General features: G+C 33.6%; 1 protein-coding gene across 1 annotated transcript in view; it reads left to right on the top strand.

Moving 5' to 3' along the window:
* The window catches only part of LOC125051918 (protein sprint), a 112,300-nt gene that overhangs the window by 64,882 nt on the left and 20,024 nt on the right, over positions 1-27,394 (top strand). Inside the window, exon 3 of the mRNA XM_047652546.1 lies at positions 14,839-15,151. Within this exon, the coding sequence (XP_047508502.1) occupies positions 14,839-15,151 (313 nt within the window). The remainder of the gene's footprint in view (positions 1-14,838; positions 15,152-27,394) is intronic.

Here is a 27,394-nt window from a genome sequence, read left to right as displayed (position 1 = left end):
TACACTTTTAAAAGATTATTTCTAGATTTATATAGCTTATATCTCGAAAAGTTTATCTCCTATATGTTGATTCACCCACAGTTTTATATGATGTATATCTTTCAAGAAGTTTCTTAAAAATATTCGATGCTTCAAGGGACAAGGTGAACTACTCGTATTACATAATTATGCTCGTACATTCATTTTAAGTTCCAATAATTTTTATCGATTTTTTTAAATTAATTAATCTAGTGTCCAAGTACTGACCTGAAATCCCTTTCATTTGCGACCACGATATTCAATTGTCCCCCGGTTTGCCCATTAAATCGAACAGTAATTGCCTAAATTGCTTCTTATCTGCCTCTCGCAGACATAAATTGGCCTAAAACTGTTACTTAATCCACTTTAGATTAACAACACGTGCGTAACAAATGCTGTCAAATTTAGTGCTTATGTTTGATCTAATATTATTAAAAAGTTTTAATACAATGTTCTAAGAGCTTTTGTGAGCCATTAAACTTATTTGAAAATCGAGTCTTTAATAGTAAATAATAAAATATTGCAATGTTATTAAAATCAAAATATGCATTAAAATGTCCTTTTAAATCTAAATCTATCGCTTACAATTGTTTTGACAAATTTCACTTTCTCACAATTGTCTCATTATATTGCGTTTACGCTATCAAATTGAGACAAAATAGTTTAATACTAAATTACTTTTATAAATAAGGTTTCTTTCACTATTTAACAGCGCACTCCCCTACATGTAACCTTTACACAATAGAACTACTTACGATTATTCTATAAAAAAATACTCCAACGTATTAAGAATTGATGCGTTAATGCGCTGAATAACATTTCTACGGGCTCATAAGTAGTATCTAATTGAGCAGTATCTTTTACGGTCGTATTGATATGTAAGCCGTTTTTACTAACAAAAAAAAAGTCCGTTTCACAAGGCATTTTCTTTTGCGATCTAGCGAACTGTGGAATCGGCTCCCGGGGGGGATCTTCCATCAGAGATACGACCTCCAAATGTTCAAAAAGCGAGTCTACTCCTCTCTCAAAGGCCGGCAACGCACCCACTAAAAATGGGTGTCTATGGGCTGCGCAGACTGCCCTTTTTGGTCGTCCCGCAAGCTCGTTTGCCCCCCTATTTTATAAAAAAAAAAAATAATTTTCGCTTCCTCTAATATGACAGCTAAATTTGATTTTCTATAAATAATAATTGAGTCCCGCCGGGACTACTAAAGAACGTAGAGCTATTAACAGTGCGAGTTCTTCATTAAAAAGTTTCTTTAAATGTATAATAAACTGAATATAATAAAAGAAATTCATAGCGTAGTCTAGTTAACTATACATCATGTTCTATAAAAAGGTTCTCAAAGGAATCGCTCGCAACTAAATCTATGGTATGTATTCTTTTTAACCATTTGCATCATAGAGCCTTATTACAATGAATTAAGATTGAGAATATAAATACTAGTCTTCTTAGCCAAACGTCACACTGCAAAATTATGTTTCATCCTCAAATAATAAGGTTCAAAATTGCATTAATTATATTTCGGGCGGTATCTAGAGAACTATTTCGAAACTTCGAAAATTCAATAGATTTTAATGTTAGAACGTTGAATCGGGATCCGGGAATGTGAAAAGTACGTTTCAGAGTATTCTTGCATATTTTAAATAATTTAACTATTCTTGAATATTCTCAGTTAAGGCGCAGAAAGCTTAATTTAAAACATTGTGTGTCTGAATATTTTATGTCGTCTTACCACCTTAGTGATTGTAAATGGTGCATTACACAGAGGTTCGATTCCCAATGAAACAATAATCTATATATATAAAAGAAAGTCGTGTTTGTTACAACACTTATAACTCGAGAACGGCTGGACCGATTGCCATGGTTTTTGATTTGTTGGATTTGTTTCCGTCCCGAATAGCAGAATAAGCAATAAAATATCGGATAAGTTATCGAATAACAATAAATTAATTAATTAATTTTACGAATGCAAAAACCATATGGTGCCATCTGTTGACAAACCTACGCATCATTTTACGTCGAATTCGTGTCAGTTCAAGAAATTCCGATCTTGAGGTGAATGAGGAGATGCATAACCATGCTTTGATCCTGATCAAAAGATGTTGGATATCAGAAAGTGCTTAACATGCAGTATCGCCATATTGACGCTAGGGAGAAGATGCCTAATGTGTAAAACTGCCATTCTTCTTTCGCAATGGCAAGCAATATAACATTTCTGTATTTGGAAAAAAGTTGTATTAATGTAATACTTAACATTAATGAAATCCTAAAATAAGTTAAATTAAAGTAACAACGATATTATAAGGTTGTAGGGCGGAACGAAGTTAGCCAGGTCAGCTAGTTGATATTAAAAGATTGTGACGCGGAAACATATTTACCACATTCACCTTTGGATGGGATAAACTCTTATAATCAACTTCGACACAATCATTATTAGCGATATTGCTTTCGGATTCATATGTCTTTCATTGAGTTTGACCTAATTTGTAAGGCGCAAGTCACGTAGTCCGTAAAACTTATAACTTTATTATCTGTTGAGATACGCTACAGTCTGATCAAATGTTGCTTATTATTATCATTAGGTATTTTCTTTATGATAAACACGACTATTTGTATATATATAAAAATGTTTTAAGCTTATACTTATTGAAAACCAAAGAGGGTTATAGATATATGCAGAAATGAGATTTAGAAAAAAATAACAATGGAACTTATGTATAAGTAACTTAATTTTTTTTAAAGGATCTTCCTCTAAAAGGCCACATCGACTCGTCTTCCACACAGAAAGAGTTTTATTTAGGTATTGGTTTCTTATTACCCTCATTTGTTGTGTTACACCGCATTCATTGCAATACTCAGTACCAAAGGAATTGGTTTCTGGTTTTTAATTATTACAATTGTTAATATTTAAAATATATGCTAAATCGTCTTAAACTTAGGCTCGAAGCAAAATATTGTTTCGGGTTTTGTAACGGTTTTACCTACTTGCCTTAAAAATAATGAAAGAGACAGAAAATTACAAACGGGATGCTTAGTAATTCAAAGACTTGAAAGATCCTAAAACTAAAACAAACAACTCTGCCTTGTGTAAAGAAAAAAATAAGGTACCTAATAATACACTTATTATTTTATTCTAGAACGTTGTCACTAAAGTTCATTGTTACGTAGATGAATATTCTCTTTGGCAAAACTGAATAGTACAACCTAAACGTTTATACATTAAGTAAATTAATGTAAACAGAGGTACAAGGTTCATTATATATTAACCAAAGGGATGTTCTCGTTTGCTCCTCTTTGATCGACCCTCGTACTAAGCCAGGATTAAGGAGCTACCAAGTTTCAACTTTGCATAATTATTCGCTATATCAGGTTTAAAAAATCAATTTGCGTTTGTAAACCGCTGCTTAATTTAAATAAGGGCGTTTGTCATTTGTTTATGGTTTTGAAAAGCTGTCTTAGATTCAAGTTTCTACGTTCTTGTGCATCGTTTAGATAACAGAAGTTGTTAAAAAGTGTACCATCTCGATAGTTTAATTGAAAACTTATAATTATCTATATAAATAGAAATTAATCGCTAAATACATTGCTAACCACTACACACGAAAGGCGAAACGATGTTCTCGAAGGCAGCTAGTTTATAAAAAATATTCAGTAACAACACTATTTCCGCTTCAGTGCTTTTCATCTCTTTCTGATTACAAATCGCGTTTTACTGCGATGAAAAGGGTTGGCTCAGAGTGGCTTAGTTAAAACAAAGTTTTATTATTTATGCTATCACACTACACACTTCCGATTTTGCCTTTGAATAAAAATAATCTAATAAATACTATTATCTAACATGCAATATATATAATTCTTATATACTAGACAAATAAGAAAAACATACTTTTTAGTACATTTTCGTTTTATTTTATTTGATATATCAAGACAAAGCAAGAAATATAATAGCAAGACATTTACATTTACAAACTCTGTGTACATTATACATTAAATTGTAATATAAAAATATCGCACCTATGTCAATAAAATGTAATGGATTGACTTGCACTTAGCCGTCAATCGATTTGAGCCGAGTCACAAGGAGACAGTTCAAAATGTCGTTAAGTCTATAACCGTCGTCTTGATAGGCAATCTCTTGAGTTAAACAACTCTGTCTAAAGACTTTGAAACACTTTAACCTTACTATGCTAAGGCTTATGGTTGAAGTAAGTAACATTTTTATATTGAGTAAATATGATCCAATTCAGTGTCTACGCAGTTTTTATACAGTTTTTATTTGAAAGGTAGGGGAATAAATCATTACTAATCAAATGCATTTGTTAAGTTTTATACCCATTATCTAATATATAACATTCTCGTGTAACAGTGTTTGTAATTACTCCTCCGAAATGGCTCGACCGATTTTTGTGAAATTTTGTGTGCATATCGGTTAGGTCTGCGAATCGAACAACATCTATTTTTCATCCCACTAAATGTTAAGGGTGGGTCCACCCCTAAACTTTATGTTTTAGACAATTTTTTTTGTTTTCATTTTTTTATGATATAGCATACAACCCTTAATTTTCTCCCCTCTACGATCAACCCCTATGTTTTATTATAGTAGATAGTTATTTTAATGAAACTAAAAAAATCCTAGAAATAATATACATGGCAAAACAACGTTTGCCGTGTCAGCTGCCAAATGCCATGCAATTCATAAAAATCTGAAAATAATTCTTTATTTGAAAACCATCTCATATACTACCAATCCAGTACTTTACGTTTAAACTACGTTTGTTTATCGTCATGAGTTAGAAGAGATAAAATGCAGGTTTTACTCTATAAACCCATCTTAACCATCTAAATTAAGCCAACCACTTAGTTGAAACTCCGAGAAAATTTCATTTGAAACTCAGATTCTTACGGTTAAGGCAGTCTAGCCATTTCATTGGGGGTTTTAGTTGTTACAATAAAGAAGTCCAGATTAAGTTGCCGAAGTGTTAATAATAGTAATAAGGGAATCGAAAATATAAATTGTTGTACACTGAGTGAAAAGGAATATAATTCATATATTTTACTTAAAAATTGGAACCATATATCGTCATATACTGTAGAATGATAACCTCGTATGTCAAAAACCATTTATTTTTTATTCTTAGACTCTTATGTCATTTAACTGGTATAATCATGAAGTAAGGACTCATTTATGTTATTAATAAATAAGTCCTTTTTACCATCTAAAACTATGGACAAAAACACAATAATATTTTAACGAACTTTGACGAAATGAATTTTTTTTTCGTTTCCTGTAATGGTTATCATTTTACAGCGACGATCTAAAAATCTCGGTCAACAGTATTACATAAATATTCTTTTTTTTAAGGTCAATATTTTCGTTTAGAAAAGCAAAATTACGAACGATTAGTTCAAAGCAGTAACAAAATAGTTTTAAACACAAGGTTACGCGTATATTTAAAGGTGCAACCTAGTCTCTGGACTGACTTCCACCAGCCGAAAGTGACACCAATTTCTTCATTACGACTCATTTAACTTATCTTGCCTTGTCACGTTAACCTTTTCAGATTTAAACATATCTCATTTACACAACACTTAATGTAATTAATTTATATCTTTTAAAAGAGTTTCATTTGATTATGCAATGACCGCGATTCATTCTTAAGAAACATTTGATTACCGAAAAGCTTTTTTATCACTTATTTGGTTTTACATAGACTTCTACAATGTGATGCACTCAATCGAGGATCTCCTTCAGGTTTTATGAACGTAGTTCGCGCACCACCACTTTGTGGAACCAGCTGCCCACTGAAGTATTTCCGAACCAATTCGACTTAGGGTCCTTCAAGAAAAGAGCGTACCAATTCTTAAAAGGCCGGCAACGCACTCGCGAGCCCTCTGGCATTAAGAGTGTCCATGGGCGGCGGTATCACTTAACATCAGGTGAGCCTCCTGCCCGTTTGCCCCCTGTTCTTTAAAAAATGTGTTGGTTAATTACTTTCTCTCGATTCTCGGTTGAAAAAAAATAACTCTTAAAGACGAATACGCCACTTAATGTATGAAACATATACATATCATCATACGTTGTGAATGATATTCAGAAACGTATCTACCCCTTTGCAATCAAAGGTTTAAGACAAACTACTAAAATAAATAAGATATATTAATTATTACGATGACATAAATTCGCTGTGATATATAATAATAATATAATTATTTTATCTTTCCTCGTTAGTTAATATTGTATCTTAAATAAGTAAAAATATTAAAGTAAATAAAGTAATAATGTTAGTTCTATAAAAAAATAGGTCCCATATAACCAAAAGGCTAACTTAATAGTAACTGGTTTACGTTGTCATAAGTAATGAGACAGATTTAGTGTCTTAAGATATAAACAAGGATAACTAGAAAAGTCGTCTGAGGCGAAGTCGACGAACGAGTTTCACGTAATTAAGCGCAGACAATTTTCACTTTCTACAGGAAATGCTATAATTTTTAATGACAAGTTTCATAATAGTAGACAACAGAAGTTGAATTATTACTCTGTACCAATAAGTGTCTCTCCGTAAAGAAAATAAATTTATAAATATAATAGAAACGTTTATTTATATTAATTATTTTGTACTAACACGAATATATTTTTATTTAAGGTATGAAATCTGCTGAGATGGATATAATTCACAGCAAAACAACCTAGTTTTGAGTTGGCGAATACTAATGCTTGTCTTAAACCAATGTGTAATGTCCCATGAGGCTAAGCGACTTCTGTACACAAATAGTAAAGATTTCAGTACATTGAAAATAAACTTTTAACAGTTAGACAACTAGGCGTAATAACAATATGCTGACTTTTTTCATTCATCATTCATTTTATTTTTACATCATACACCACGCAAACCTACATATAAGACACCCAAAAAACACACTTTCTTCTCCAAACGCTTTTTCTTCTTCTGAGGCCCTTTCATCTTTAACCACTTTGTTAATAACAACAATTTTATGCTAACTATTCAAAACTTTATACATTTAATAACAACATCTTCTTAACCTGTCCTATGGTGAAACGGAAAATATTATTATTGTGAAACAATAGTGTAATTATAAAATGTAAGTGTTATGTAGATATATAATAATAATTTCTATAAATCTATAAATTGTTATCATATTATAACGGTAGTTAACATGTCAAATGGAAGGGACACCACACGGACTAAATATCTTTTTTATTATATATACCTAGTAAAGTTTTTTCTTTCTTCTTTCTAGCTTTTAAGAAAAGAGCGCACCTATCACCATCCTAAAGGCCGGCATCGTACTCGCAAGACTCCTGTATATAATATGTCCATACACAAAACTGAATGACAAAATTTTCCTTGCGTCTAGACAAAAACGAGCTGCGTTACTCGTATTAGCTTTAAAATAATTTTCCTTCAGACAGTGATAAATGAAACTACGCTACGCAATTTAATTTTGCATGGCATTTAGTTGAAGCTAAAATGTTCATAGAGCGACGTCGGGTATACTCTAGCACTTATAATCGTATTAACAACAGGCGTCGTCCTGTAGCCTAATTCCCGTGACTAAACCTAAGTCTATCATGTACAAAAAATATAGATGAGATAAACTAAGGGCATGATCAACCTTTTGCGGTTTACGGATTTGTTTTTTTTACACGGTATTTGGTATATAATTCATATTTTGAGCTAAAAATATGTTGAATCGATTTTAAAATGACGTAAGTATAATTCAATAGTGAGGTACTTTATCAACAAGGGTGGTAACATAATTTGAAAGCAAACGCGGCCGTGTCAAAAATTTGTTAACAAATGTGACTATTACAAGTTTCTCTGGTTTACTCTCGGTACTCCAACTGGTTTCCAGAAACCCAATCTATGGAAATCTGGTCAATATTGGTGGTAGCCTTCAGTTCGAAAGGCGTTCTCGTACAAACTAATTGTAATATTTATCAGTAACTATATCTATTATCATACCCATTTCTTCCTTTTTTGTTTTTTATCCTTTGATAAAGTTACATGAATAACCCTGTACGGGGACTTATAGTCAGGAGAAATCTGTTTAACGTTCATTGATGTGTAGTGTCTACGTTGAACGCTTTTAAAATATTACTTGAAATACTTCAAAGTTGGCAATACTTGCATGATAAATTGACTTATGTTCAGCACTTAAATTTGCTATAAGGATAGAAATATTATATAATCTAAATAGTTATATGTATTAAGCAGCATTTCTTCCTTCGTTTTTTTTAGAGCGCTTAAATTTGTGTAAAAAGGTCATGTGGAGAGTTCAGTATATTTCTTAATAAAAACATGTAATGGTTTAATAAATATTCCGATTCAAGATCAGGACATTAATCGAGTGATATTTGAGTATTTCATATAATTATATACATTCAAATATAATTTTAATGCGTTTGTTATCAGAATAATGAAAAAGTACAAGTCAACACACAGTATGTAGCGAGTGCAAATGTTATTAATAATATTATAATTTCATTTATAATAATTCAATGTTACCAAAACTATTCAACTTTTAACTTAATGAAATCGCACATTAAATTACATAATAGAAACGTGACTTCAATGAATTGAGCGTGGGAGAATACTTATTAGTTGTCTAAAAATAACGAAACAAAGCGACGTGACAATATCATATCAAGTTAATCAACTAAGTGTGCGGACACAAATATCCACCACCATTATAGCATTTTTAACCAGGCTATTAAATATATACTTTACACTTGATCGTCGCGAAAGCAGTAAGACTTAAAATCGCATGCACGTAATCTCTTCTTGGTACAGCCTTTTGAGTGAAAAGAATGTTCTTAGCAAGGAATAATCGCACTTAAAGTGGCTAAGCGCTCGAGACCACGTGAGATATATCGTTTGTATAACACATTACATACATCGTCTCAAGTTCTCAATGATTCTCAAGTGTTTTGTCGTTCCAAGTGGTTGCTTTTGGTTTTAAAACACGAACAAATTGACTCATATGAGATCTTTAGTATTTAAAAAACTATATTCAAAACACTGTTTTTCGTAGTATGTACGTACATTCTGATAGAACGTTAACTACGTTATAGAAAAAAAAATATTTTCCGTAAGCGGTTCAAAAAGCTAATGACTACTTATTTGTATGGATTAAAGAGGTATGACTACTGACTATGTGTATGTCATAGTCTTAAACCACGAGCGTGCTATGTCGGTGAAATCAACACGATAACTCTCCGTGCATACCGTGAAACGGTACACTGTTAGTCGAATTAACTGCCTTACTGTCTTTGGGCCTAGTAACACTCAGCCGCGTGTCCGTAATAGATACGAATATTTGACCAGCACCATCGAATAGTGTGTTAGATTTGTTAACGTATGTCACGCGAACACTACTGTGAACAGTTGAAAATGTGACGGAAAGTAGTAAAAAATGTAATGATTATTAGAACTTAATCAACTCCCAGTCAAACTTCATAAAGTTGTTGTTGTTTATCCTTGAATGGCAGAAGATTTAATTAATATGTAGGTAGAATGTGGGTGAAAAACTAGATTGAATTATAGCCAATATTACCCCGCCCATTCATAATTACTATTTTAAATTAGATTAATATAAATAAAATAAAATATTTTATTATGGAATAAAAGATACAGGTATCACTTATTCCACGTCATTAAATTTGAATCGGTAGACATCCCTACTCATCGGCAAAGAAGACAGCGTGTAGGCCGAGAGAAAAAGCCGGCGTAAATACTCTTGGTACTCTTAAAATAGCGAATCATCATACAAAATGACTATGGCAAACGACACTTATTTTAAAACAAAAATCGCAAATTAATTAGAAGTAGCCTGACTAGCACTAGTCCCAGGCCCCATATAAAAGACTTCGTTATATTTGCCCAACTACAAACCGTAACCAGCTTTGTATTTCCCAATAAAGTATCATTAAAAATATTCTTCATTAAGGCAACCCAGATCGAGTGCGGGGAAAAAGTTTTTCAAAAACTATGTCAAGCTTATTTTAATGAATGCATTTCGAAATATCCCAGCTCAGCCCTAATTAACATTTGACCTGGAAATCTTTTCATGGCAGCTCTGAAAATAGGTGAAAAAGGTATTATTGGTTGTTCTACAGTTTTATTTAGACTTAATTTGTAAAGTGAATTTTTGAATGCATATAAAAAAAATGGCCGTTGTTTGTGTAATGGTGGCTGTACACACTCGTCGAGACACCCCGAGACAGGCCGAGTGCGAGAGTGTACAGTAGAGCTCTCGTCTCGCCTCGCTTCCTCGCAGTTGGTCTCGCCTCTCTCGGTCGCCTGTCTGTTTTTTGCGCACGAGTCAAAGGGTCTCGCGAGTAAAACGAGAGCGACCTGTACACACTCGTTCAATCATTAAATTTTGGATAATATTAAAACTTTATGATCCTAATTACCAATTTCTGTTGCGGTGTATAGTGACCATCTTCTTCTTCGCCATGGCTTCGTATTTTTTTTAATGGTTAACGTGAAGAAAATTATAATAACTCATTGCACAAAGACAAACAGCAGCAGCAGTTGCCACGTCCATTATCAACGGTGTTTTAAATACAATTAACGTAACGAGTGTGTACAGGCTGCGCTCTTCTCTCGGTCCTCTCGGACGAGACTCTCGGCGAGAGGCTCTCGCCGAGTGTGTACAGCCACCATAAAAGGTTATGGTTTTTAATAGTTTATAATAATTGGTGTCTTTGTTTTACCTGCGACTACTTTTTTAATACTTAAAATCTTTATGTTTTCGATTATCTGTAGTTTCTTTACACGTTCTCCAGTTATCTTATCATCAAATTTAGAGTCGAGACTTGGGAGTCGTCATCGACCAAATCTCTGCAGCCGAACATTGAATGAGCGGGTCACTGACTCGCTGCAATAGTCTCCGCCAGGATGCCGGTATGCACCAAGGCCGTACACATTGTATTCCTCCCAGAGACCTCGAAAAGTCTGTTATGCTCTCGACACCTTGAAACCTTAACAAAAATATTTATGTATTTATTGAAATAATACTATGTTGGCCTTATGTCCAAAGAATATTGGATTTGACATACCGGAGTGTAATTGAAAGTAAGTATACTTTGAATTAGATATACACATAGAAATAACATTTATTACTAACAAAATCACACACGCATAAACACACAAAATAACAATATAAATTATAAATAAAAAAAATCCCTTTTCCCATTCAGTTCGTTTCAAGTGTGTAATGCGTATGTTATGTTGTTGTAATTGACGCTGCTTCTGATTCTGCCAGAGATCACAGCAGCTAGTTAATTGGTAATAACACATTACAATTAATTCAAAGTATACTTTGAATTACACTGTAGATAACTTCAATTAAAATATATTCAAACTTCGTCTGTTTACTGTGCCGTTATAGTTGTTGTTGTTAAGGCATTGTAACTATTAAGCTAAAAAGAAACAAAAAACATAACAACATAGATTCATTCGGGCTTTAATAAAATCGGGTCCAAGGCGCTCTTTATTTCTCAGTGGAAGTGGATAATTATTTTTAATTGTCGTCGAGAATTTTTTGCGAAATAAAACAATGGCGTCTGTCTGTCGCCATGATGTTTTGATTTCTTAAGTCTCTAAGATTTCGGAAGACTGCTTGAGTTTCTTTATCTACGATTATTTGGTAGAGAGGTTCATGTAGTAAGTAATTAATATAAGTATAACGTTGAATTAATAAAAAACATATTTTCGAACACGAAATATACATGAACAAAGGATCGTCTTTTTTAGTCCAACTAAGCAGTATTAATTAACTCTTATATTAAGATTTTTACGTAAAATATAGGCTAAATAATATGTTCGGCGATTAAAAAGAGTGGCGGAGAGTTTATTTCCAGTTCTTCTCTCCCGTACTACGCCCTTGATTTGAGAACTGGCAGTAAATGTAAAATTAGAAGCATTAATATGTATTTCTTTACTGACGAGTCAGTAAAGAAATACATATTAATGTATTAAATCAGTAAGTGTAAATTATGTTATCTATATGATTAAATGATTTTTTTACTTTTAAAAAATAATTCATTCTTTAAAAATGCCTTCAAATTATCTAGATATAATAGTGTATATACGAGTAGATTCTTGTGTGTGAAATTAACATATACTCGTACGGTGAAGGATATCATGAGGTCGCCTGCATGTTTTAAAATCATCGGTGCATGTCAGGCACAGAAGGCCTTGTTGCCACATCTTCATCACAGGCCATGCCATGCCCTATTTGGGAGACAGCCCGTAATACAAATATTGTAGACTAAAACAATTTGTCATCTCTCGTTACATTGTAAACCTTGGAAAGTACAAAGCGCCAGTTTAATATTAATCACGGTTTTGCGCCCACCTGTGTCCTGACTCCTGACATTTTAATAATTAATGACGGATAGGCGACCGGCTGTTGATGACGTCACTCCGTAATGACCGGTTGTGACGTAATATAGGATAGACTAATACGTACTAATTTGTTTAATTTATTAGTTGTTTACTTTACGAGTTATTAATCAAAGGAGAAACTATAATTTATAAATGATAGGTTTTTAAAAGAAGTTGCCATGATTATTTTGTTACAAGAAAATTTATTGTATTAAATTAATATAAAGCATCCATGATAGGTTATCTCCACGTCGATTACGAAGGTGTGATTCCCGGCGCTGATCACCTATTTATTTTTGTATGGTAACTGAACCACGTTGAAATGTGTCTGCCGCATTAGTGAGGCTATTAAAGAAAAATAACTTCGCTGTGAAGCTAAAAACATCCACACACATATGTTTAAAGCGTTAATAAAAATACATGGAATTAAGCGGAAAAAGCGCTTATAAAAACGATTAAAAAACATCACTTTTCCACTCCACCGCTTTACGGTCTGTGTTTGCCAAACGTTGTACCAGACATTGTTCGGCGGATTTTAATTAAAATCAAGTTATCCGTGATCGATGGACGGACACACGATATTCTCGTTATGCTTTAGACAAATTGAGTGTCACCGTGTCGAGGGACGCTCCTATTACTTTTTAATACTCGACCAGACAGGTTGTGTTAGCAAATTGGTTTTTTTCAAGCCAGAATAACGTTTTTGGTTTCGTATAGATTCGTTTTAGTCAATCGGACTACGGGATATGATATTACATAATACGATTTGTAGTTCTTTGTGTTATAATTGGCCTCGTCTATACGCGTATCTTGATGGTACTGGTTTCGATTTCTTGGAAAAAACAAAACAAAAATGTGCGTGTACTAGTGTACACACGTTAGAAGTGAAACTTCTTTATGACCTTATTTTTCGAAAAATGATCTATATGCAACTTTACAGGAATTGGTTAAATAAAGTTAAATTAGATAAAGTTTAACAAAAGGCTTTTAATATCACATACTTGAATACAAATAATACAATTATTTCATTTTACCTTATTACCACTAAGATTATTACAGTATTTCATAAATTGTAATAGAATTTTTAGTATCATTGTTATCGTTATTATACATTTTTGTTATTAATGGTTTAGAATCTCTTTGAATCAACCGTGGTAGGGGCAAGAAAAAGACGCGCGTAACGGTCAAATGTGACGCGTAACCGAAACATGTGACGCGTAACCGAAAAATGTGACGCGTAACGCAAAAATGTTACACTAAATTTTTTTCCAACCCCGATAAAGAAGTTTCACTTCAATAATTCATAGGAAGTGTCTGTCATGTACTCCATGATATTCGACCTAACTAATATTAACTGTGACTTGTTAATTGTGTATCATATTTCTAAAATATAAACAACATATTTTTTTACAAACATCATGACAAAAATGCCAGTAACATTCGTACATTCCACTTTTAGAGTGGTGTTTAATTAACACGGCTGCGACGCCAGTGAAATAAATCTTGGTTAATGTCCCTTTAGTCTGGTCAGCTGGGGCCATGCATGCTCTAAAGAGATTACCGAATTACTGAACGTTCCTATATCGATAGGGTTACCTGTGACTAGCCTTATGCCTAATGCTGTCCGATTTATAGGTCTGTAGGCTGGCTCTTTTAAATCATTCTAAATTTGAATTTTTAGTTGCAAGCTGTAAGCTGTTCAAAATACTGTGTATATTATTGGCTTGCAATTATTATCATTAATTTTGCACGCCTCGGCAGTGCTCTACTCTCGACATGTCAAAAAAACCCAGTCTTTTGAATGACTTTTTTCTTACTAATATAACACTTACAGGATAATATGAGTGCACTAAAATCGAGTTAAATTATCTATCAAGCACATATGGTATTTTTTATGAACAATTATTTTGTTTAACATGTAAATAATAACATTAAAATCAATCATTCTTGGACGTCCGTCAGTCTGTGTTTATGGATCCATGTATGTGGCAGAGAAATTCGTCGAAAAATTTATCGTACCAGAATACTTTTTTTCTTATTATATAAAGTTATACCCTGGGCTGATTCCTAGTTAATATTAGCGTTCTAAGTACTGTCGTTTAATTATAATTTGTAAAAAGCTAAAATACGACTGTGTATTTTTTTCCTCACCTTAGAGTTATGGCGCCATAAACGAATGATTTATTACTATTTTTTTTTAAATATGAGCGTGAGGCGTGCACTTTTGGATTTTCCAAACTATTTGTAATTACATCGAACCACGATTACGAGTCTGAAATAAAAGAAAATCTAAAATTTCGTTTGAATTTGGACTCTGACGTAGTTTAAAACTGTTGGTTGTAGGTAATTTGTTGGACGCTTATCATGTACCAACTAACCATGAAATCCTTGTTGTTTCAGAAATGCAACATTCTTAGAACCCCACTTACAAGGTGTCAGACGTCGAGACAGTCGAAGCTCGGATTCAGAACACGAGAGGTCCACTGAAGATGACGAGAGGTCTCTCATACGCTCCTCTCCAAGAAGCAGACATCCACCCCCTGACAATGAACCGCCACCGCCGATGAAGCCAAGGGAGTTCTTCGAAAGATTACAAAGTCAAGCAATGAGAGAGATTCCAGGGAAGACGAAACGAGACCAAGCAATCAAAGACGCGAACCAACTGTTTCGAACGCTGGATACGGACGGCAGCTTGGTGGATAGTCTTAGTCAGGTGAGCTTTCATCTCAATTAACCAGCTTTGGGGGCCTCATAGCCTAGCGGTCTTATTAAGTGGCAGCTAAGTGAGGGGTACCGGGTTCGATTCCCGGTTCGAGGGCAAGTTTTAATTTAATTTAAAATTTGTTCTCGGCCTTTGGGAGGGTTGTGCGGTACCGGGCGAGTGCCTAAACCGTACATGGAGGATCGAATTTCTAAGGCAAAAAGCACGAATGATAAAAATCTCATACTTGACGCTGGCTAATGCACAAACCGTGCCAGAGCCATAAAAAAAATTAACCAGCTGTACACCTAAATAGATAAAACACTGAGCAAATTATTAGACTTAAGCTCATTTGATATTCTAGTCTTAGTTTCGAGAGGAGTTTTAGTTTGATAAACAATAAACTCCTGGACTAAAGCTCGCTATAACTTTTGTTTTAATTAAAGAAAATAAAGCTTTCGCAACTACTTGTAACCAACAAAGCGCAAAAAGTTTTTACTCAAACATTCCTGGTCTGTATTTGAAGTGAAGATTTACGAATGTATTGAAGTAAAATTACATTAACCCGTCTATTTGCGCCGATTTCAAATGTACAGATTCTGAATGCTTGTCGGAACTGTAAATTCGCTACTTCCTTCTGTATTTATTCTATTTTGCTTCCATTACCATATGAATATCGCGAACACGAGCGCAACATCATTCAATTCCATTCGCGGAATTAAATTTTTGCTTCTAAATTTGAATGGGCGTTCCCTAAATGAGGTATTACGTCCCTTTGTCGCTTGTTTTTATTTACTCGAGTACGAGGAAAACGTACTAACGTTATTAAAGATAATGGTCTTGACATTTCGTGGTCTTTATTAAAATTCTGTATAAAAGGAGCCCGGGGTGCTTTGTGTGATACGTTTAATTTAAGCGAACTTTCTGAGTGGTTCTTAGGAACCGAAATGTTTATGATTTTGTGGTATGATCGCAATATTTACGCATAGCGGCAGCTGCACTCAAAATGCACTTACAGTCCGTGACAAAAGCACTCTTGAGGTACAACTCTAGTCAATTGCACGAATGCTTGAAACGCTCCCTTACAATTGTTGACGCGTTGGTGAAGTGCTACATTTTGTCAAACTGATGCGATGCAACATTACGCAAGGTATTTAAGGCTTAAGCTGTATGAGTTCGGAAATGGAAAATTATAGCCGTCTTTGTTATCTTTTCTTCTTTCTTTATCTGAGTTTTCTCTAAATAATGCCATTTGGAGATAATAATATGAATGCATACAAGAAATAAAAATGTTTTTAAATGCTCCTCATAAATGTCAGGGACACTGGCAGTGATGACGACAAGCTAGGACATCTCCGACTGTCATTCCAAAAAAGTGCAGGCCGCTTCTCGAGACAAGCCGTACTTAACGATATCATACGCCGGTCCCTTGCCACAGTCAACGTGCCAAGTCTACTTGAGCTGCCTAGTATTGCAAGAGACCATGGCAAGACCTGACAGTATGAGTTTGATTCCTTGGCAGATGGGCCGGGTGCTGGTATGGCATGCAACCTGTTCAGACACGCTGTCCCTATCCCATCTAAATGGAACCAACAGCAGAGCTCGTGCGGCTTGTAAACCGGCTGAAAAAAAGCTAAAGCATGCAAATACGGAGTTCTAAGCTCCGAATATGATTTTGTCCCATTTGGTGTCGAGACCCTTGGTCCGTGGGGTCCTAGCGCTATATGGCTTTTTAGGGAAATAGCAAAAAGGTTAGTCGACATCACTGGAGACCGAAGAGCTGACAGCTACCTCGGACAAAGAACTAGTCTAGCTATTCAAAGGGGGAACCTTGCCTTAAGGGACTCCTATTAATAATAAATTATTTGAGTCATTATATTATATTTTTTAAGGTTATTAAGTATTACTTTTTATTCTGCAATTTGGTTGTTGTATATTATAATAAATGGTACTAAACAAAGTCTAATTTTATGACTTAATATTCTTCGTGATTGTCTTATACGAAGCTATAACGCCTTTACAAATATTTAATATCTCAGTCTCAAGGGTAAAAATGCAAACTCTAAATGCAGTTAACGAGCGGTTAATTTCAGTATTGTCAAGAAGCCATTTTGTCCGGACCCCGTCACTTCCGGTGTTCGTCCCCAGTAATCGACGCGTGAAAAGAAAAACCCTGAATAATTTTCAGTGCAGTCGATTCAATGCTTCCGCTCCTGCGTTTTATCGTTTAGTAATCAGTGACATTGTTGTGAAATTAAAAAAAAAACTATTTCGATTTAAACGTTACTTAAATTCCCGGTCTATTTTAAAGAACTAGTTTTGATCAGGAGTTATCAGGAGAACTGATCTTTGTTCAAATAGACTCCTTTGACGTCATATCTATGTGAAATATATCTCTATACGTAATAGAATTCTCGTGTCACAATGTTCGTTCCCCTACTCCTCCGAAACGGCTCGACTGATTCTGATGAAATTTTTATGCACATTCAGTAAGTCTGAGAATCGGACAACATCTATTTTTCATCCCCCTAAATGTTAAGGGTGGTCCCACCCCTAAGTTTTTATTTTTTTGACAAAACTTTTTGTTTTAATTTTTTTATGATACATCAAATACATACAACCCTTAATTGTCACCCCTCTACGATCAACCCCTATTTTATTATAGTAGATACTTATTTTTATTGAACTAAAAAATGTTTCCAGGAAATACAATACTCGGTAAAACGACGTTTGCCAGGTACTTACTTACTGGCAAATATATTTTTTAAACAAAAAATAAGCCAACATTTTCGCATATATTATGGCTATTTTACAGTATACGGAAAAAATATTATTACCTGTTTTGATATATGTACCAAAAAATTGTAGTGGGTACAAATATCTGTACGATATATATCACGAGAATAATACAACTTCTTGAAGCCAGGCTTTTAGAATGCTATTAAGGTAGCTAAAGCATACCTACATTATATTAGTCGTCTTTTTCGCCTTTAATCACTATACATAATAAATGTCACTTTGAACTAATTTGGTTACCCCAAGTATAATTATCGTGTAAAGCCCTCAAAGGACAACCCCAGTACAAACGGTTAATCGTTATCACTCGCTTACTAATGTCACATGTCATGTTGGTCTCTTGTGGATATGATACCCATATCATTTTCCTTTTTGACTAATACACTATATCATAAAACATCGCCTAAACGGTGATGCCTTTGGGATATTAAGCAGCGGAAGACAAAATTGGTAACGAATAAAATTTAATACACTATACTATTGTATTGGTATACATGCTCCAACAAAGGTTTTTAATTTTGCTAAGGTAAATATAATATATTTATTTACTTTTATTACCTTATACCAAAACATACATATAAAAAAATATAAAAAAGCAGGTTACATGAGTAAGGCAACGGGCGGCCTTATCGCTAACAAGCTGTTTTAGGCAACCCTAATTTGGACCAATAAAAAAGAAACACCTACAGAGGGTAAAGTACAAGAAGTGCATAAAGAATAAACAAAAATCTCAAAATAACACGTCACTATCACTAAAATAAAATAAAGAAAAAATTAAAATAATTATAAATAAATTTATGTCGTAAGTGACATTATTATACGAGTATAATTATTGAAGCTGTTTAAAATTCTGCTGACGTATTCACGTTCGTTATATTAAATCTTGCTTGAAGGCCTTTATATATGTTGAACATTTATTTAAAATTACAGACCTTCTCATTGATAAAAACAAAATCTTGTTATATTTATATACTCTTTCTATCAAATTGTGTTTACGCTGTGATGAAAAGAGACAAACGAGTACTTTAGATAAAACGGTATAATTGTACTCAAATAATTCATGTTTAAAAGTGCCTTTTAGTAGGGGAGACCGGGTACAAAAGTAACGGCGGGTCGAAAGTAACAAATGCTCTCTAGATTCATCCAATGCTTGCAATGCAATGATTCGAACACAGCTTCGCCGCCGTCAGGCGATAGCTGAGAGCGCCCCCCTCACTTGTAGTTAGTCGCCACATACTTAAAGCACTGTTAGGTTGTGTGAGAGGATAATACGTGGTTTTACAAACCAAAAGTAACTTTTTCGATAATTTGTTTTTTAATGTTTACATAGTCGTAAAAGGATGGTAGTAATCTGAATGTTTGCATATCTATTTTTGATTAGATTGATTGTACAATGTTTAAATTTGTTTTTGTTTAGCACGTTCTGTTTTTAGATTATATTTCATGTTTCAACAAAAATGAGGAAGGGTACAAAAGTAACATAGTCCTATGGGTACACAAGTAACATGCTACTTTTGTCCCGTAATGATTTAATTACCTTTACTCCAACAGAATGCCGCGACAACGCATAAGAACAACTACACGAAGAACTACCGACACATAAGTGTATAGAAAAGCGGCGGATAATTTTTTTTCTGAAAGGTGGCACGATAGTCAAATGGCTGGTAATGAATGGTTGACGGGTTTTTTAAAACGGCACCCGAGCCTTTCTTTGAGATCTCAGAGTTTCAACGAACATAATGTGAGCAAATTTTTTGATAATCTTGCTGAGGTAATGGATAGGTACAAATTTGAGCCAAAAGATATCTGGAATATGGATGAGACAGGGGTCCACTGTCCAAAAACTTAGCAAGATTTTTGCTCAAAAAGGAACTAAACAAGTAGGTGCAGTACCTAACCTCAGCAGAACGTGGAAGATTAGTAACTGTTGCTGTTGCGATTAATGCTTAAGGAGGACACATACCTCCATTTTTCGTATTCCCATTGAAACAATTTCAAGACCACATGATACTTAAGGGTCCTGTTGGTTGTGCTGGATCTGGCAATGCTAGTGGATGGATGCAGAATGCAGAATTTTTACTTTTTACATAAATACTTTTTGATTAAACATATAATATTGTATTAATTACCAACCTCTTCTTCTTGTTACTTTCGACCCACACCGTGTTACTTTCGACCTGCTTACGTGGTCGAAAGTAACAACTGACGTTTTTTTTTTGACTCTCTGTTATTCATATAAAATACACCATAGTAAAATAAATCGAGCTGCTAGTGTAAAGAACATAAACTGAATTTATATATGGTTATATTAATTTAATGACAATATTAAAACCTAGCCAGAAATCAAGTGTGAAGTACAAAGTGTTACTTTTGTACCCGGTCTCCCCTACATTTGAAAAACGTTCATTAAAACTACATACGTTACATTTTAATGTTGGGCGAATCGCGAATATCAATGGCGGCATCCGTTTGTGTCACCTTATAGCGTAAAGGAAATGGAGCTATGAATGAAACTAAAAAGGTCTGTGGTATGTAAGTTGATTCCGTTATCGCCAGTAAAGCTTGTGGCTTATAATGCTATTCTATTCACAATTTTTGTTCTCGGACATCTTATCCAGGCATTTTGGCTCAATTTAGTAAACGAGTGAGGAGTGTAACGCTGGAAACGTCATAATATTAATAGGTAGTTAATATAAATTTAAATAACTCTTTAAAGATATATCTTAGCTTATAAGCTTGCCAACGCTCGACATACTGATACATTGGTACAAGAAAAATAAAATATTTTGTTTATTGTGATAAGCACTTATAGGCAAACAATATACACGAAGAGATATTCAAAAAGTTAAACAAAACATTAAGTTATAAAAACTAAACTAAAATCGATTTCAAAGTGTGAGGGGTGTAGCTTTATTTGGATATATACCTAGCTCGTAAAAGCTACATTTTCTGTACTTAGATATAAAATATTCTAAAAGTTATAGCTATTACTCACGGCTCCATCAACATTAACGGGGTTTTAGTAGGTTTACAGACACCGTAAGAAAGTCATTAGAGATTGTAGCAGCTGGTGCAAATGAACGGAGATACGAATATCTTTTGTTTTATTGCTAGACTTTTTGTCTTGTAGGCTTGGCGACTGGTAAAACTCTTTAACATAATAGTTTTGTCTATGTAAAGACAACTTTAATATATATCTTAAAGTGTAAAAAATAAATAAATCAATGTTGGTTATTTAAAATCTTACACGAAATTTATTGCAAAATCACACATTATATTTTAAATGACCACAGAGCATAGAATTTTTCATGTTCTCTGATCATTCCAAATTCGAATCTCGTAGCGTCTATAAAATAGGTTCATTCTATTTCTAAATCACGCTATAGTATTATGCCATATCGTACAAAATTTAACAGGCTAAAACCAACAGAAACACTTGTAAGAAGCAAAAGGGCAATTGGGCGAAGAAATAAGAGCAATAAACGCGTCATTACCACACGCGTGAAGGACTTATTGATTTTAATCGTGTGAGTCAATGCTCGGACCAGTGTTTGCTTTGATTGGACTTGGAGAGAACTTTATATGAACTTATTACTTGGGGTTTTGCATCCGTATTTTTTTTGCGACGTCTGCACTCGATTCCGCTCGTTAAAACTTTGTCGCTTTGCGTCGGGTTTTCTAGTTTTCGCAAAATAAATTGCGGATGTTTTGATACTTCCTAACGAGTACTCCATTAGTTTTGTGGTGGGCTATGTCATTTCGCTTTAATTTTAAATGTCTATTCGAGTTAAATTAATATTCCAAACTATAAATGAAAAATTGTTAAATTTTGTTTCTCAAAGTGAGTTGTTATATGTGTACGGGCTATTAACAATCTTCTTATGAACTATATTATTAATATTTGCGTTTAATGTTGAAACTAGATTAGGCATTATGTATGCATAATACACCGTCTATATGCGTATAGCTTAAGTGGCGAATTTAGTGTAACTGACACTCCCGTGTAAAAGTACTTTTATTTATTCCCTATACATATACACATCACACAGAACTTTATCTAACCAATAAGTTTTTTTTTATTTTTCTTAATGACCTAGATACAAGTCCATTGCCCACCCAACCCATGTACTACAGTGGGTTACCAGACGTCGAAATTTGTAATACCAACATGGTTCGTTGGTATTACTATATTAAGGTGAAAAGGTAAATTATAATTCATATCGTGACAAGAATCTTTCACTCATCAAATAATCAAACTACTCCAATATATCACTAGTGATATGATTTATTTTCACTGTGCGTTCCAATAGACCGTTACGCCAGTAATTAACCTAATTAAAAGTCAACAAAGTTAGTAAGTGATTTGGGAGCAGGTGTTCCGAGCTCACTCCTTAAAAGTCTCTCCCATCGCCAGAACTTAAACACGTGTGACCACTTTGCACTTAGTTCTCGAGTTGAACGACACTAAGCGTCAAGAGTTGTATATTTTTATGAGTTTTTGGTGATACACAGCTGCCTCTTAGGAGATTGCAAGGGGCCGAATGGCATCGTTGATAGCCTAACTTTGTAATTGCTGTGACAAATTTTTGGTAAATACCTAAAAGTTGTCACAGCAATTACAACCCTAGTAATAGTAAAAATACATTTAATCTGTATATACCTTTAGTCATGTGTAATAAAATATATAAGTAATGATTATTCCAATAATGTTTGTTTGTATTTAGGTTTTATAAACACGATTTAATTCTGCATTAAATTAATAGCAACATAATAATGTAATTAAATTTTAATATCATACAAAATGGTTACATCCACAGGCTATAACATTCACCGCGAACAATCCAACAAAATTAATGTACCACAGAGTACATTCTCACGTAGCCGTTTAGCACCATAGAAAACTAATTGCAATCCAACTTTCCTCATAAATCCGTGTATATAGATGCTATAATTTCACCATAAGCGTTGCTTTTGTGTGGGATTTAACACCTTACCTCGCGGAGGCCTTTGTGTCATGATTCATAGCACACCATTATTGTTACCGATTTCCAAATTAATTTCCCGCCAAATAATAGAAGCGTCTAGCAAATTATTGTTTTAATTGTACCGTTATTCCTTTGTTGTTCTAAATTTAAATGGAATATTATTTAAACATGGACCGCGTTCTTTAAATTTAAAAGTACCTAACTTATTAGTACATACATTGAAAATTGAAATACTTAGTATATTGTGTTGTCCATGTGATTCAGCCAGATGCAATTAATATTTCAAATAATTCATTAAAAAAAGTGACACATTGTTTTACTTCAAATTATAACATATTCTCTTTTACAGTAAGCATCAGTAGCTATTGCATATTTTGTCCTTGTCACTCTCGTATTCACAGCGAATATAAAACGTAATATGACATTCTTCAACGAGGTTCATATCTATATATATATAAAAGAAAGTCGTGTTTGTTACAACACTTATAACTCGAGAACGGCTGGACCGATTGCCATGGTTTTTGATTTGTTGGATTTGTTTCCGTCTCGAATAGCACAATAAGCAATAAAATATCGGATAAGTTATCGAATAACAATAAATTAATTAATTAATTTTACGAATGCAAAAACCATATGGTGCCATCTGTTGACAAAACTACGCATCATTTTACGTCGAATTCGTGTCAGTTCAAGAAATTCCGATCTTGAGGTGAATGAGGAGATGCATAACCATGCTTTGATTCTGATCAAAAGATGTTGGATATCAGAAAATGCTTAACATGCAGTATCGCCATATTGACGCTAGAGAGAAGATGCCTAATGTGTAAAACTGCCATTCTTCTTTCGCAATGGCAAGCAATAAAACATTTCTGTATTTGCAAAAAAGTTGTATTACTGTAATACTTAACATTAATGAAATCCTAAAATAAGTTAAATTAAAGTAACAACGATATTATAAGGTTGTAGGGCGGAACGAAGTTAGCCAGGTCAGCTAGTACATTATAAATATGTATATATATTTACGAATAAGCCCGTCAATATATTATATACACATGACTAATGCAAACATATGTGGTCTCAAAGGAGTTTTTAAAAACTTTTGTATGAAACCTCCGAAAGTGAAACAATTGACAAACCACAGAGTTATAATTAAAAGTAAATATTAAAATGTGTTCTTCATTATCTTGACGTTATCTGAGTCCGAGTATGAGCTTTTAACAATACAGGAAATATGAACCAAATGCTGCAAAGTATTAACCGTCGCGTGCAGAATCCCTCCAATTGATTCACGGTAGAGATACGGGCACTCGCAAATGTTGGTTCACTGAATCGTTTATTTGCCGCAGACCATTAATTTATAGAGCAATAACGGCGGCTACGATTTTTATTTATCTCCCAATGTATGCGTATTTGGCTAAACCACTGGCTGTTCACATGCTCTGTGTACACGCGCGAAAACTTTTATATTCTGTATCTACCTGAAAAGGTTTTCAATGTTTTATCCTTATCATTCATGTGTGTGTATACATATTACTAATTTAACTTATTAAGTAGTAAATTATGTTTATGAATAACTTGTCCATTTAATGTTGTTCATCATTTTTAAATAAGCCACCTAACACTAATTGCAACAAATGACCCTGATTTAAATTTAAAATTAAATGCGGTGTCATTTAACATGCAATATTATGCACGGGACTTTGTCTCAATTAACGAATATGACGTCCCCTAGGGATACATAAAACCTCAGTTTAATAAAAGCTCTCATAAATTACAACACGGCAGAACATATTTAATTTGTTTGGTATAGAAATTAAATATAAATAGAAAATTAAAATGATAAGAAATTTTGTATAAAAATAGTGTAATAAATAGTTAAACTTTCTTTTTTATATGGCTCTGGCACGATTTGTGCATTAGCCAGCGTCAAGTAAAGGATTTTTTATAATTTGTGCTAGTCCTTAGAAATTCGACCGTGTCCTACATGTGCGGTTATAGGCACTCGCCCGGTACCGCACAACCCTCCCAAAGGCCGAGAACAAATTTAAATTAAATTAAAACTTGCCCTCGAACCGGGAATCGAACCCGGTACCCCTCGCCTAGCTGCCACTTAATAAGACCGCTAGGCTATGAGGCCCCCATAGTTAAACTTATAAACTGAAATAATCGTTACATATAGAATCATCAAATGTATCTATGTCTTTGGACAAATAGAGCATCCTTTATAATCTATTATCTGTAGTCGATAGTGTTTAGATCTGTCATAGTTGTTATTTAAACTATACAGTATAGTTACATCTGTGTCATTATAATAATATGTTAATTGTCACCTGTCCCCTAGGGCAAATTTGAATGTGTTAATTGTCATTGAATTTACTTGGGCGGGAAAAAGCCGCAAACGAGGATTATTAAAGCTAACAATAATTTATAGGTATGTAGTTATTTTTATTATAAAATAAAACAGTCGTTTATTATATATACAATGATAAATGAACTTTTTAATACATTTCTTTATTGATAGATATTACATAAAATTTAAACTAAGTACTGTGTGGTATAATGATACATTTAATTTAATAACTAAAAAGGGATTATTGTTACATAGTAGACAAGGGACCTAAACAACATTTTAAAATTGCTTAGACATTTGCGGGATATTATGATAAAACTCTTTAATAAAATCATAGATATCCCTCTTACATCTAAGGTCTTTGACCGCTAAGAAAAGGGTAAAATATAGTCACAAACGAAACATACGGGATCTAAACGGGAGGGAATGATACGAAATTGCCGCCTTTGTACTAACCGAACCTTCGAATCGAGAAATAATATTTCCAACTCCGTGAACAAAGCCTTCCTTCGTTTGAAGTGAATGCCTTCGAAATTTGTCGCGAAATATCTTATCGCCATAAAAAGAATTCAAATGCAACAGTTATTGCGGTGTAACCTATTTGATGTTTATTTGAATCTCTGTTTGTCTATTTTTTTGGTATTTCGGAATGAATTCAGATTTTGCACATATATTTACGTAATCAGTCGTGTTTTAACACTCTCAATATCATTCCAAATAGATCTGTGGGATTCGTTGTTTTAGAAAGGAAACTTATTGATTTAGCTAAGATCACATAATATGGAGCACATATTAGTGAATTCTAAATTAAGATACTATAAGAATGAAATGAAGACAATTAACTTCGGCGCAGCATCAATTTTTAGTGCTCTTCAATTTTAAATGAGCCGTGTTGGCGCAGAGGCTACTTCCGACTATCATCCCTGAGATCGTAGGTTCGATCCCCGCCTATGAATAAATGACTTTCTGTCCACAATTTAACATTCGTACGATGAAGAAGAACATCGTGAGGAGACACATAAATCTGAGGCTAAAAGGTTGTAGCGCCACTGGATTTTTTTATAAATTTTAAAAAGGTTCTTAAAGGGGGAAAGGAAAAGAAAAGTGGAAACTGTATTTATAAAACTAAGCGCATTTGACCTACGATTACGATCTTCGAAAAATAGTCTCGTTTTGTAAGCAATGTACGAAGAACTTTAAAGCTATAAACTCAATAGTCTGAATCGTAGTTTTGTAACAAATAAATAACATTCTGAACAACGTTAGATACTCGAGGGACTGAACCAAGAAATAGCGACAGATTTAATCATGAGAAAATATAGGAAGTCTACGAAGTACCTAATTCCCTTGCTTACGACACAAGAATGGGCACCGTGCCCAACGTGCAATTTAGAACAACTTATATTTTATATTAATTGGTTTGTTCTAATGTGATCAGATTACATGACATGGTTTCCTCAATGAAATTTCGTTAATTGCATTTGAGTGTCGTCTATCTTATAACTGTATCCTGTGCCGCTGATTTTAATAATTCATAAAATTCTCCATCGGCTTTTGAATAATGCGTATGTAGTAAGGCTAATAACGATAAGAAAGATTAAATGTTATAAAGTCCCCGTTTTTATTTGCTTAAATCTTATGCTGAGTTCATATTGTTAACAAGCTAGACAAACATTTGCACTGGCCTATAACTTTGCATTAACTCTAGTTTTGTTTTACTTGTAAAATACGTTGGTAACATATTACATTGGTTTATTTTTCTCCTATTAACGCTGGTATGCTTTCCTTAATTTCGTTATTGCGTTCATATAATCAATTAAATACCACATATTACAGACAAATCCTATTTACAAAAATAAATAAATTTAAAGTTATAAATTCATGCAATCATCATCTTGACATTCTGCCTGTATTCTTTAACGCATATCCAACCTTTTTTAAGCGAACTTAGAAGTCAAGTATAAAATATCTGTATCACTCTCACTTTGCAGATAAATAAATATTATGATTTATAATCAACTGAAGTTTATACGTCATCTTTAAACCTAGAATATCTCGTTATATGACAATTTGAAACTAGTAGTAAATTAAAATTATGTTTTTTTATTAACCAATGGATACATT

This window comes from Pieris napi, chromosome 8, assembly GCF_905475465.1.
Source record: "Pieris napi chromosome 8, ilPieNapi1.2, whole genome shotgun sequence".
In the NCBI taxonomy this organism is placed as follows: domain Eukaryota; kingdom Metazoa; phylum Arthropoda; class Insecta; order Lepidoptera; family Pieridae; genus Pieris; species Pieris napi.
Note: the sequence above shows the minus strand (reverse complement) of the source record. Positions and strands in the feature narration are given on the sequence as shown.